This window comes from Alligator mississippiensis, chromosome 2 (assembly GCF_030867095.1).
Source record: "Alligator mississippiensis isolate rAllMis1 chromosome 2, rAllMis1, whole genome shotgun sequence".
Lineage (NCBI taxonomy): Eukaryota > Metazoa > Chordata > Crocodylia > Alligatoridae > Alligator > Alligator mississippiensis.
Window position 1 is genome coordinate 126,212,131 of NC_081825.1, and position 14,826 is coordinate 126,226,956.

General features: G+C 45.4%; 1 protein-coding gene across 2 annotated transcripts in view; it reads right to left on the minus strand.

Annotated features, from left to right (window-relative positions):
• AP1AR (adaptor related protein complex 1 associated regulatory protein) overlaps nt 1-13,678 on the minus strand; it is a 34,651-nt gene extending 20,973 nt beyond the window's left edge. Inside the window, exons 1-2 of one of the 2 annotated variants that reach the window (XM_006271535.4) lie at nt 13,443-13,678; nt 1,026-1,074 (exon numbers count right to left, since the gene is read on the minus strand). In XM_006271535.4, the coding sequence (XP_006271597.1) occupies nt 1,026-1,074; nt 13,443-13,522 (129 nt within the window). In that variant the 5' untranslated portion in view covers nt 13,523-13,678. Of the gene's footprint in view, nt 1-1,025; nt 1,075-13,113; nt 13,209-13,442 lie in introns of those variants that run through there. The other variant, XM_019500079.2, reaches the window with a different exon arrangement.
• Nucleotides 13,679-14,826: the final 1,148 nt, after the last annotated feature.

Sequence of the window (14,826 nt, forward strand, 5' to 3'; positions counted from 1 at the left end):
GAGCTTTGACGGCGCCTCAGGCAACCCTGTGCTATCCTTCAACGTGCGCCACCGGCTGGAGGGGTCTCTCTGCCTATGTTAAGAGACCCTGACACTCGCAGCTGAGGAAGAGATCTCCGCTGCCACTGACGAGTTTCTCTGCAAGTCACAGACCCTTGGTTGCCTAATTGGGAGGTCACAGCCTGCTCAATAAAGTTCTGAACTGCCTCCCTGCACGTTGGGGCAGGAAAGTCCAGGGAGCAGGGGGGAACTCAGCCAGGCAGGACAAGGAAGGAATGGTGGGAGGGCCACCCCTGCTGCAGGTCCCGACTCCAGGTGTGCAGCCTGGGGGCAGGTAGGTGAACTGGTGCTGACACAGGTGGCTGTGGCGCCCCGTTTCCCCCCACTCTCCTCCCTGTTGGGGCTTACCGGAAGGGTATGGCAGGCGGTCTGACTCCATCCCTGGTAGCGGTGAGGTGGTCCAGGCCTGTGGTTTCCTGGGGCACAGCAGAATAGCACCTAGCTGCCCAGGCGGTGGCCCACTCTGGATAGGAGCTGGAGTTGCTCATCACAGGGGCCATCCCTGGCCTGCCCTGGCCTCCCCACTTGGGCTGCATGGCCCGAGTTAGCGGGACAGGCACAGGACTGGGCTGTTTGCACTGCCAGCTGAGGGTGGGGAGCGTGCCTGGTCCTGCTGCTGGTGCCCCAAAGGGCACTTTCCTGGAGAGTCCTCATCAGCACTGGCCCACAGTGCGGCTCCAGCAGCCCATCTATGCTGCAGATGACATACTTGCATTCCTACATGCACTACAAATTAGTTTCTGACTGGTCCAACAAGGTTTATTTACCTTATTTACCTTTACCTGCTCCACCACAGAAAGCACCACTGAAGACACCATTTTTTTTTCACAGCACTGTTACTTCAGTTGGCTAAAGCATTAAGAGCTCCCATTTTGTACAAGCCTTGAAAAATGTTAAAGGCCTAGTTAGATTGCACACTTTACAAAAGTTTTCAAGGTTTAAAACAAAAATAAAAAAGTACTTACCTCTATAGTGAAATGTTCTCCAGTTGAACATGTTCTAAAATACTTTGATCTGGAAAAGAAAACAAGTTACATTGAATAAAAGCAGTTCTGTAGTTTAGCTTCTCTCAAATTATGCTAACACTGTATTTATGGAAGAGTGAAACCAGGCCTGATAACTAACATTTTAATGATTTATTTTGGATACTTCAAAATGCAAAATATAGTAAAGTCTAATTTAAGTAAGTTAGATAAATTGACTTAAGATTCATTTTAAATTATTAAAAATATATTTTTATTAACATATGCACTATAATAAAGTAAAGTAGATGTAAACTAGAATATGAAAAAGGTACTTGAAGAAAAAAAAATGAAGGGAGCAATGCAAGTAATTGCACCTTTGCTGGGAAAGGATTTATCAGGATGTTGATCTCTGCATCTGCTGTCATTTAGCATTTTTAAGCAGCTCCAGTAAATCTGACATACCTCCTTCTCAAGGCAGATCATTTTAGCCAGCCTCTGAAAAGCTGACAGCTCATGATATGACAGTAACTCATTATGTCTGCTACAGTAGTGTCCTAGGTAACAAATGCCAGCCTGAGGAAACGCGTCTCTGACAGTCTGACATAGCTGGAGGGTCAATCTTGTAGGTTCCTTGTTTGTATAGAAATAGGACTGATTTATTAAAAAAAAAAAGCATACACATACAAGAGGGTAGGTCAGAATCATATGACTTGCTAGTTGCCCATGGAGCACAATTTGGAAACCATTTTACTTTCTTTTTCTTATTTAAGCAGAGGCTGGTTGAAGCACAGCAACCACAGGAATCCAAGATCTCCTTCAGCTCCCAACAAATAGCTGTAATGTAGCTAAAGAAGGTTTTTCTTTCTAAAATTAAGGAATTAAACTTAGCATACTATAAAGTTTCCCTAAGACTTTCAACCAAACTTTTTTTCACCCCCAAAATAGCATGTAGGATCTAGGATGGCTGGCAGAGAACGAGCATTGTTGGTATGCTGTATTTATAAATTCTAACAGGAATTACCTAACACAGTGGTTTTCAACCTTTTTCATTTGTGGACCCCTAAAAATTTCAAACAGAGGTACAAACCCCTTTGAATTATAAGTGTGACTATTCACATATTTCTGATTGATCATAGTCATCTTTCAGGCACCCGTTAGACAATCTGCAGACCCCCAGGGGTCCATGGACCACACGTTGAAACCACTGACCTAATATTTCTGTTGCCTGCCCTGAAATAAATTCCAATGCAATTTAAAATAACTGCTATAATTCATTGCCAGGGCAACTTTTCTAGCTTTTCAACATGTTTTGCAGCACAAACAAAGCATGCACACAGATATATGTGGTTAAAAAGATAAGGGTGGGGGAAGGTGTCAGAATGAAATTAAAGGAAAAAAATCAAGCTGGTGCCAAAATTCTTTCAAACAATGAGATGAGGTAGGCTATGGACTGGGTTTCTAGGAGTAATGAGAGAATACAGCCATAGTGTAAAAAGTTCAGTGGGTCACAAACGAGACAGAATCCAAGTAAATGATTCAAGTCCTTGAACTGGGATGAAAAGAAAGTGTAAACCATAGTGATGCCTAGAATTCAACAAGAGTCATATACTGCCACTCTCAAGGCATGGTCTTCTGCCAAGCCTCAGCAGCAACTAATGGCTAATTCAGTAGCCATTTATAATTGTGTGAACAGCATAAGCCATTTCCCATTGATTTCTATATGAAAGGCACCACTTAAACTGCATTAAGCCAGCCACCAAGTTGGTACAGACATAATGGGTAATCTGGGGCTCATACCTCTTTATAGTGCAATTACCTTGTCATTAAGAAGGCTAGTAGACTTTAAAAAAAAAAAAATCAACTGGATCTCCATGACTACTAGTCATTTCCTGGCTGCTACTAGTAGTTTTGAAATCAAGAACTACCAGCAGCCAAGGTACCGACCAATTTCAGTGTTTTCCCCTTTCCAGATAAGTCTGTGGCTGGAAAGCAGGCATTGCTACACAGTACTGAACTGGGTTACAAGATTTAAACATCTGCTATGCAATACTGGGCAACTAGCCATTTGCCAAATGAGGCTTTTATAAGCAGCTAGACAATGTTTCATACCCAACTTTCTGATTTACTGAAATTCCAGCAGCCAGGAAGCCAAACTGCTTTGACCAAGTTATAATCTACCACCAGAGTTTTCATAGGTTCACAGATGTTCGGGTCAGAAGGGACCTAAGGAGGTAATTGAGTCCAACCCCCTGCCCTGGACAGGAAAGAGCGCTGGGGTCAGTTCGAAGCCATTTTAGTGCCTTTGAAAATATCACAATTCGGTGCCTAATTTTATTCCTAGTTTTGAATATTGTGGCCTATGTATATTAAAATATTTCAAAATACATTTAATGTACTGAAAATAAAGAAAATGTTTAGTAAAAGATTTTATGCAACTACATTTTTAATAAAAGCACTTACATAAACACTTATGCAGCTCATGCTATTAAACAGTGACTCACTGAATTTAATGGGCCTTATGCAAATAGCTACATAGAATCAAGCCTTAAATTTACAGTATTTTGTTTTGTGCCTGTAGGAACTCCTGAAAAGTTTAAATGAGATAACTGGGCAGTAATGGCAATCTTTAGGTACATTATGGCTATTTGCTGGGAGCTGAGGGAGATCTTGGATTCCCTGTGGTTGCTATGCTTCAAATCAGCCTTGGCTTAAATAAAAAAAAATAAAGAAAGTAAAATGGTTTCCAAATTGTGCTCCATGGGCAACTAGCAAATCATATGATTCTGACCTACCCTCTTGTATGTGTATGCTTTTTTAAATAAATCAGTCCTATTTCTATACAAACAAGGAACGTACAAAGGATCTTTAAGGTTTGATTTGCTCCATTTTAACTAGAAGTTGCAATACTGCAAGTAATCAAATTAGTTTAACAAAGTCTTATCAAGGCTGAAATCATTTTAATATCAAATGATTAAAAAAAGAAAAAAAAATCACTCCCCCCTGGTTTTATTTCCAAAGCAGCTTTTAATAATAGTTTTTTCTAGAATACAACCTCTTATGCAGTAACCCTCAATCTTCCAGCCCTGTATGCCAGATCCTGCAGGTGGGGTTGGTCCACAGGACAGATCTTGCTGTGGAACAACCCATGTGCCAGCAGTCTAGCCTGCTAGGCTTTCTATGGGTCCAAAAAATTTGGCAGTGGGGGAACAATGGCAACGTTAATTGCCATGGCTTTCAGAGACATCTAGTGGAAGTTGCAGTAATTCATGCTGTCACTGCTCCCCAACTGCCAAATTTAAGGGCCAGTGGGGAACACTGTGAGCTGGGTGATATAAGCCCCACAGGCTGGATTCAGCCCATGGGCCACAGGTTGAGCACCACAGTTCAATTTAAAACAGAAGGTATAGGTAAAAAAAAACCCCACACAAAAGGCAATCTAGTCCCTGGGTCTGCTTTTGCTGTATAGGCTTCATAAAAAAGAAAAAGACAAATACTTTGGGATACTGAGAACTAAAAAATCCTACTACAGTTACTGAAGGCACAAGCACAAAAAAGGAAAAACGGTCTCTTCTCCCTACCTTGCCACTTATCTAGTTGAGAGGGAACATGTATTATGATCAGCAATATATTTATTTATTTCTCAGCTTCCTTTGTTTAAAGGATATGGATATATTTTGCTATTTCCGGAAAAAACTCCTAAGGGAAAGTTACACTGCTGCTGCACATTAGAGACTACAAAGACTAAGTATCAACTCCTTTCAGCTCAAACAAGAGCACTACAGAAATTAGACTTTTCAACACAGGCAGTCAGCCAACTAAACTTTTGGAGGGTAAACATTATGAGAATCACAAAGTTCACACATACGCTTTGTTAATCTGACCATCTAGAGAAGCAGAAACACACTTTATAAAATCTTCTTTGAATTCTACGTACAGGGGAATTTCAAATAAAACTTTTATTATTAAAACTACCTGTGCCAGAACATGACATTAAAAACAAACAACCCCCTTACCCCCCAAAAAAACCCAAAACAAACAAACAAACAAACAAACAAACAAACAAACAAACCCAAGAAACACTCCAAAAATATTTAAGCTGATTTTTAAACACAGACTCTCCTGTCATGTTTCAGTTTGGGGTCTTGAGGGGAGAGGATGGTATTCAGTAGCAAAAGGAACCAGATGCTCCAATTATATTTATTCCCCCACAGCTGTATGAAGTCATCCCTCTAGAACAATGATTCTTTACCAATGTGCCATGCAATTCTTTTAAGAGTACTTAGCAATATTAGCACTGTTGGGTGTACAAACACCTATGTATGAACCACAAGATAAACTCAAAGATTTTAAATAGGAGTCCATAGTGCCAATCACATTCTGGCTTGTTGCAGTATAAGTTTTTTGCAATAGAATTGTTCTATTATTTTTAATAAATATTACTACTTTAAAAAACAAACGAATGAAAGCTAAAAGCCAGTACTTTAATGTATCAAGTCTAAAATGGTTCAGAGCCACTGTTCAAGAAGTAAAGAGAAAATGCTTATGATGGAGGGTAGTGACAAACTGACCTACTTTCCAAGTAGAGTGACCAGTCACAGACAACGAGTCTTACTTGAAAACCAATTTCAAAAGACTTTTAAGGATATTCAATTAGACACACAGACATTAATTGGAAGATCCCCTCCCCCATTCATATTTTTTAAAAGGCCAACTTTTGGGCAACATTTAGCAATCTAACTGAAAATGCTCTTTTAAGTACTATGATAATACACATTGTAGACATTTTGGAGATTTCTTTGAAATAATTTTCAAAGCAGTTTCATACAAGGACAATTTACAGCAGTATTTATAGAGTGTAATACTGAAGGAAAAAAAAAAAGTACCAAGGCATTTAAAGCAGTTTAAAATATTTTTTTCCTGTTACGTTACAAAGAACACAAGAACGGCAAAGCCCTAATTTTCTCAGAAGTGGAGCTCTCTCTTAGGCCTGATCATTATCTTCAATGGAAAGCAGGAGGTAGTTAACTAGTAAAAATCAGTTTCCAGCCCTGTGCATCAAAGGCATCAAACACACCTTGTGCCCTGGGCCAGATCCACACTATGGGGCTTACTGAGGGCCAGATCCAGCCCACAGTGTGATGGATCAGGGGCAGCAGCTACTTCAGCTCTGATCTTGAACAGGTGGCAGTGGCTCCAGCTGTTACCACATGCCCAGTGCCAGAGCTGCTATGCACTGTGTACCTAGTGCTGCAGTGGCAGCTCCAGCTGTGGTTCTAGCATAGGACATGAGGTAAGAGCTGGAAGCTGGGGAGGTAGTATCGCAGCAGCAACAGAGAAGTGGCTGGAAGGGGCGGGTTAAAGAGGGGTGGGCGGCACTATATTAGCCCTCATTTGCCAATCACCATGTTAACTAGGGCCCAAGATTGCCAGATTCTGCAGCAGGCCACGCCCCCAATTTCTGGTGGGTGCCAGTAGCCAACAGGATGGATAAAGCAGCTTTGTGGGCTGGATGAGGCTAACAGGCCGCGTGTTTGACACTTCTGCCGTATGCTGTAAGGGATAAAACAATTCTTACACATGGTGTGTCCCAGAAGCATAGGTTTGGAAGGAATCCCAGGGATCATCTAGACAGGGGATGTCCAACTCAACTGAGTTGGCAGGCCACAAATGGTTCAATCATGGCAACAATGGTTTTAACTCCTTCACCACCAGCACTAATAAAGTGGTTCTGGCTGCCACAGCATGAAGCCCCATGGGTCAGATCTCTGGGCCAGCTCAATGGGGTTTCTTACACAGGCTCCAGCAGCCATAGCGTCAGTGCCAAAAGACTTAATGCTGTTGCCACAATGATTTAACCATCTGGACATCCACGATCTAGAATGGCATGCTGTTCTTAAACCACTCTGGACAAATGCTTATCCAGCTTCTTGAAAACATCCAATGAAGGAAATTCCACAACTTTCTAGGCAGCTTGTTCCGTTGCCCTGCTATTCTGACAGTAAGGAAGTGTTTTTTGGTGTGTCCCCCCCTCCTGAGATTTAACTAAATTTGTTTTCCTGCAGTTTAAGCCTATTGCTTCATGCCCTACCTCATGACAAGAGAGAACAGTTGCTTTCCTCTTTTATGGTAACCTATTAAATATTTGATAACAGCTGTTATGTTTTCCCCTCTTTAATCTAATTTTCTTCTCAAAAGGAAACAACTAGTTCTCTTAACCTTTCCTCACAGGACTTGCATCCCAATCCCTTCAACATCTTTTTTGCCAACCTCTAGATTCTCTCAGTTCTCTATATCAATGGTTCTCTACCTTTTTAGACTCAAGGCACTGCTCCAAAACTTTTCTGGATTTAGTGGCACCCCATTTCAAACTGCTATAAAATATAAACATCACATTTGTGAATGTTAGAGGTGCAGATAAAGATTTTCTTGGCCAATGCTGATAGGTGATGGTTAACCAAACATATTGGCTGATGCCAATCCAATAACCGATACTTAGTAACAAGGCAAGGCATTTTAAACTACTGATATAAATAAACCTTTTTTTTCTGTTTTGCCTTTATCACACACATGCAGACCTCCTGCCTGCTCCAGCCCTTAGTGACAAAGGCAGTGACCACCTTATTCCCATGCACATTGCCCCCTTGCCCACAGCTCCGTGAAGTCTGTGCTGCCATCCCAGGCAGGTGAGGCAGACCCTTATGCTGAGCTCCTGTGGCCACAGGGGAGAAGCTGGTTTTGTAAAGGCACCTGGCAGAGCAGAGTGTCCCTTGTGCAGTGCCTTACCCTGGCTGCATGCAACCCATCTCTGTGGCAACCCTAGCACTCAGACCCCAGCTGCGCATGTGGTGGCGTCATGGCAGCGACAGCAGCAGTAGGAGCCAATAACAGTCCCTTTGTTGCTGAGCACACTGCCCCCAGACTACTTCCTACTGCCTCCACCCACTCCCCACTGGGACCTGTAGTCTGCTGCAGGCTAGGGCTGGCAGCGGGGTGAAGGGACCAGACTATGCTTGCCAGGGTGCTCTGGGCACATGGTCATAATTATCGGCTACAACGACCAAAAAAAGCCAAAAGCGGATAACATCATTTAGCCTTTTATCGGTGCTGATCCAATAGCCAACTGATATATCAGTGCATCCCTAATGAATGGGCATCAGTTTTTTTTCCATTAAATCTCTTTTCCTTTCAGTAGATTTCTCAATGTCTCTTTTTGAAAGATCTTTTTAGATAAGGCAGAAACATTACCATTAAGCCAATATTACAGCTGAATAGTTACAGGTACTTAAGAAGTCAGAAAATAAAAACACTTGAGAGTCACGGTCCCTTAGTTACATGGGTGCAATGGTCTGACTACAGGACAAGGGACCAAGGCTAGAAGCACACATGTGAAAACTGAAATTTAATTTCCTTCCTCATCCACAACTAGTGTGCATGGCAGGCTGAGCTCCCTCTGAATCAATGTGCCCTGGTACTGCCATCCAGTGTCAGAGGGCCTGGCTTTATACCCCAGCATGGATGCAACCCTGAGCCCTGACTTTAAAATCATTCCCTGCAACTCCCATTTCCCCCATGTGCTGTTTCCTTGCAAGCAGCTGTAACTGTCCTCTCTCCATGGGCACTGAAGACTGCCAGCACCGTCTGGTCCCAGCCGGGCCAGGCTCTTCCCACTGTGAGCAATTCTACAAAATGCTAGCATTAGGGACAGGCCAGAGCAGAGGCAATGGGAGTGAAATGAGGTGCAAGTGGAATTGGGAGAAATGGGAATTATGAGTAAGGAGGAACTGCTAGGAGGGGTAAGAGGCACTTCAGTCGGGTTTGGGTGTATGACTAGTACGGGAGGGCTCCACGTGGCGTGAAGGGGATGATAAAGGGCCAGATCTGTGTAGTGGGGGCAGTGAGGGAACATGACAGTACTTAGTGGGATGCAAAGGGGATGGTTGGGCATGATGGTGTGGGGTTGAGCATGTGGGGGGCAGGGGGAATAAATGGAATAATGGAAGACATAGTGGAGCCAGAGGGATTTGAGTGGGCAGGGGCAATGCATAAAGGCTGGGGAGGGGCACTTTGGGGTCACAATGGAGTGTCTGGGGGACCCATGTGTGGATGTGCAGGGAGCAGTTCTACCTGTGTTCAGGCTGGAGGGTAACAACTGTGCACCCCTGGCACCAGGGGCCTTCCCACACTGAAGCTGGCAGTCAGGCCCCCCCAAACCCAGAGAGAATGTTTTTTTCTTAAACCGAATAACATAGCTCTTTCTCTAACATATTTATAAAGACTCTAGTTCTTTTTTAACTGGAGAAAAATATGCATTGTGTTATGTGATGATGCACCACAGAATCTGCACCCTCCTTTCTAAAATCCTAGATCCTTCCACAGGCACTGCAAGATTGCAGTTGAGGGTCACTGCACTACATTTTTCTTAATGTAGAGCCTAGAACTAAATGTGAAGCCTAGAACTGCAAACAATAACCAGCACAATCTGTCTAGGGTCCAGTGATACTATCATTTCCCCTGCTTTGTAGGCATTACTCCTGTTAAGACACCTCAAGAACTCTTTTTCTGTAACCACAACACATTGCTGACTTTTATTGTATTTGTGATCCACCATAAACTTCAGTTTTTCCTCAGTCATGCTGCTGCCTAACCAGTTATCTCCTCTTCTGTATCTATGTCACCTTACATTTGCCTTTGGTGAATTTTAGTTTGTTTATTGCCCAGTTCTTCAAATTAACAGGGTCCTTTTGAATTCTATCACTCTCTCTCATGTTTCCACCCATTCCAATTATATGTCATCTGCAAACCTGATCAGGAAGTTCTTTACTCCTTGATCCAAGTCAATAACAAAGAAGTCAAACAGCACTGGACTCCAAACACACTCGTGGAACCCTGCTTGAACCCTCCTGACATTCTGACACCAATCCATTTCTAGTCGCCTTAGTACCCTTCCATGGACTGAAGTCAGGTGGACATCTATAATTCTAGAGGCCCTCCTTTCCCCCCTTTTTACAGACGGGCATTGTCCTTTTCCAGTTCTCTAGGACATCACCGGTCATGCATGACTTTGCATATATTATTGCCAGTGGCTCCAAAATAGCTTCAGCCAGTTCCTTCAGTGCCATGAAATGAATTCTGTCAGGTCCTGCTGATGCAAATTCATTAAGATGTTATCAAAAGTTATTTAATGAGCTCTCTTTGTGATTCACATCCCTTCCTTGCTTACATTTTGTTAGTTGTCTGATCACAAACTATTGTGCATGAGGACTGATACACGAAGTAGTTATGGAGTAGCTTTGCTTTCCCTTAGTCTTCTACTAACAGCTCATCATCATTACTGAGTAGGGGTCCCACAACCTTCCTGGTCTTTCTTTCCTATGTAGAACCTCTCTGTATTCTCTTTAACATCCCTTGCCAAATTGCATCTCATTTTTTTCCTTCGCTTTCCTGATTTTGGCTCTGTAAGTGTTTGCTGCTCCTTGGTATATGGCCTTCCCTCCATGTCCTATATGTTTCTCTCTTGATTTTGCAGGAGCTAAGAAGTTCCTTGTGTTACCACACTGATCTCTTGGGGGTCTTCTTACCTTTCCACTGTGTGAGAAAAGCTTCTTGCTGTGTCTTCCATACTAAATCTTTTAGGAACTGCTAGCCCTTCTGGACCCCTTCACCCTTCAATCTGTCCATCCATGGGACTTTACCAACTGTATTTTCTGAGTTAGGATACTGCACTTGAAATGAGCAGACTTCAACTTTCTCCCTAACCTCACGCTTTCTTTTTTCTTAGAATCCTAAATATTATGCCATCATGATCACTCTCCCCCTGCCCCCCCAAGTCTCCTATCACCATTACACTTGCAACCAATTTTACTAAATGAATCAGAATGCACTTCCCACTTCAAGTCAGCTGGAGATGCACCAGACTTCCTGGAGTCTCTGGATACCTCTGGGAAGACCTAAGTGCTATTTCTTGAGTTTCTTTAGGCCGTTCTGAGCACTGCCACCCATGGACATCAAAATAGATTCACACAAACAGTGACAGATAACTAGACAGACTTCAACACTGTTGTGCCATGGCTGAAAGTTTTTGAAGCTGCTGAATCTGACCTGATGCCACACTTAAAATACATGAAGATAAATGAGTACCAGAATATCAAAGAAAGCAGTTGCCTGATAACCAAACAAGTAGTAAAATCCAAGAGATTTTCAAAGGATACTGAAGAGCCTAAAAAACTTTGGTGCAAGAGCACTTAAACCGTTAACAGCCTGGTGGAAACCTATTACACAATAACCGGTGACTAAGCACATCTAAAACATTACTGAGTGATTACTGATACTTGAGGGGTAAACTTCAACCAAGACTGAGCATAGACCAGTACACTAAAGAACGGAGGCAAGCACTAAAAAGTCAACACTAGAGCACCAACACAACAAAGGTAAAAAATGTAATCGCATTTGATCTGACAGGAAGGGGGAGAGTTGGTAAGTCAGTCTACTGTTGGAGTCAGAAAGTCCTGTTCATGTTCAGCCTTGGTCTCCTAACAAGGAGGCAAAAGTCAACCAAAATCAAAACTGAACCAACTAGCAGCCTAGCACTAAACCAAACCTCATCAGTGAGAGCAGTACCTTTACAGCATTAAGTGCTTTCTCAAATTCCTGGGTACCTAAATTAGACAAACAGCTCTAAAGAAGAGCCTCAAATGTTCTCCAGCTATAACAGATATTGCCAAAAACACAGATTAATATAATTGGCCTTAAACTGTGCCTTTAAGAAGCTCTTCTGAAATACTCCCAAAAAATGTTCTAGAATATCAAAATTAGAGCAAATTAATTAAAACTGTCTTGAAGTTCAGTCTGTAACACTTAAGACGCACAGCAGACCAAATGAATACCAAGCTTAAAACCCAAAAAGCCTAGTGACAAGTATACACAAGCCCAAAAGTTTTCCTTTCTCTGTTGTTGGGCATATACCATTGCCTATTTTCTGCTTGCATAAACACACAACTTTGGACAGACTTCTCTAACAATCATTAAAATATTCGTAAGAAGCATGCTCTTCTGAACAAAACCCTTCTGATGGATTAGAATAGCCCGCCCTTTGAAGTGTGTGTACACACATTGCAGACACTCAGCACTACTGCCAGCTTGCATGTCTTTCTTTAGATTGGATGACTGGTGTACCCAGACACACATATACCTCCCCCCACTACAGCTTCTTAGGAATTCATAAATATCCTTAATGCAAGCAAATAATATTTTTTTTTTCCAATTAACCTACACCTGCAAATGGCTGAGAATACTGAGGGAATTGTGAAAAGTTTCAGCTGTGGACTAAAATATCTTTGCCACCATTTATACAAGCAGCTCCATTTAGGGAACAAAGGGGTATGTACAGATTGTGTCTGGCCTCTAAATCAAGGATTATATATAATGAGACTTACCCGCTGTCTTTCATGACTGGTATGGTATTTTAATTAAGATACAAGTAACTACCACGTGCAAAGCCATGATTAATGCCATTACATCCTATATCAAGCAGTGCTGGCCTACACACCTGCCCTGATCTGGCCAACTTGTTTCTTCGGACAGAAACAAGAGCCCAAAGGTAGCTTGCTACAACTGTCCTCTGACCTTGGGCTGGCCAGCAACCAAAGGGGCAGCTGCATAATCCAAAGCAGCAGTCTCAAGGCTGAACTGCATTACCCTAGTCCCAGAGCAGCCATCCCAACAGCCAGACGCATAACTGCAATCTCCCCCATGCTTGCTATTACCAACTATCACCCACGGTACAACCTAAAACTCCCCAAATCCTCTTCCCTACCATACATCCATTCTCCTGCTATTAAGCCTTCATGAGACAGAGGAAGCAGCCCGTTTCTGGGCAGACCCATGTGTGTGAGGAAGATGAGGCGCGTTGCCAGCTTGCAAGCTGTGCCTTCACAGTAGCCACTGTTGCTTCCCAAAGCAGCTTGGGGCCATGTCCAAACTCAGGAGCCTCCTCCTTCCTAAAACAGACCTGGTTTAAAAGGCTGCTATGAAGGCAAGGGTTCAGACAAGGGTGCAGACAAGAGTGGGTACAGATGGGCTGCTCGGTTACCTTCCCAGCAGACCATCATGGGCGGATGGGCATGAGGCACCACCTGCCCAAGCTGGGAGCCCCCGAGAAAACCCTCTCATGGCCCACCACAGCTCCCCGAGCCCCACCAGGAGTGGCGGGAAGCCGGCCCGCCCTGCCACACGCCTCCTCCCTGGTAGCGGCCGCAGAGACTCCCCCCCCAGCCCAGGGAGTCCTTCCCCCCCACCCCGCCCAGGGCTGTGGGGCCGCACAAGGCGGGGGGAACCGGCTGTGACAGGCGCGGCGGCCCTGCCTGCCCACGTGGGCCGCGCCGAGTCCAGCCAGGCCCCGCGCCTCCCCCCGGCTCTCACCCGCCGCCGCCGCGCTGGCTCCGCGCCGCGTCCCGCCGCAGGAGGAGCCCGCAGCACCCCTGCGCCCAGCCGTTCCCCATCGCATGCTGCGGCCCGGCCCCACGCACGGCGGCGGGCGGCTACGAGGGCGGCCCGGGGCTCGGCCGAGGCAGCGCCCGGCGGCGGCTCCACTCTGCCCGTCGCATGGCCCCGCGAGCCTGCAGAGACTCCCCCCTAACCGCCGCCAGGCCACGCCCCGCCGAGGTGCGCCGGGGGCGGGGCCACCAGGTGCGTGTGTGCGTGCGTGCGTGCGTACGCGCGGAGGGGGCGAGGCCGACGGCTAGCCCCGCCCCTTGCTGCGCCGAGGTTCGCGCGGGGTGACCGTTGGCGGTGCGTCCCGCGCGGGGATTGGATGAGGCGCTCATTCCATCCCCTCCCCCCACCCCGGCCTCTACCCCTCCCTGCTTCCACGAGGGGGCACGAGCCACGCCCCGCCCCCACCGCTGCTCCAGTCATCTCCGTCTGGTGTGCAGAAGTCATAGCAGCCCCCTTACTTCCTTCCCGCCCAGGACTGTGAGGCGGTGCTATAGCACTGGGAGCCTTTCCCTGCGTCAGGGCTGATGGGCGCTGCATGCCCCGACCCTCTGCACGTAGGTGTCACTGTGAGAGAGCCATTATTTACCACCCCTTTTATTCGTGGCACCATGTCAACAGCACATCAAGTGCTGTGAGACCCTTCACTGGGAGGGATGTTCCCTAGCAGGCAGGGACCGACTTGGGAATTAAAAACAAGGGAGGTCACGTGGATGACAGCCTGGTGGTTCTCAACTGGGGTGTCACAGGGCGCAAACAACAGTGCAGCTCCCAGCTGTCACTCAGAACAGTTTGTGCAAAGCGCTCTGAGTTATAACCGTTACCCCAGACCAGACAGAAGTTCACCCAGGGGAGAGGGGAATCCAGGTTCCCATAGCCAGGGACCCATTGCCCTGGGCTCTCTGCCAGCACTCCGTTTTCAGAGTGGGAGGGAGGGAAGGCAGCAGACAGAGCTTGTTCTTGGGGCCTTGGGAGGCCATTATTAATGCTGTTTGGTGTGTATATGCTTGCGGGCTCAGATCAAGCGTAGTCCTATGCCTGCCTGGCAAGGGAAGCACCAGGACCACTAAGGCGATCTTCCTAGTCACACCTGGGAAGACCACTCTCCTGGCATGGAGATAGTACCTGCTAAGGTAATGTATAGTAAGCCTGCCCCTTAGCTACTGGAGTGGGAAGGTCTTGGCTTTATGCCCACTTTATTGAAAGGGGAGACTCCTCCTGAGCTTGCTCCTGTGGCCTTATAGCTGAGGGCAAGCCAAGTTCGGGGGCATCTGAACCCCAAGCCTCCGGGCTTGGGCCTGCAAGTAGGATG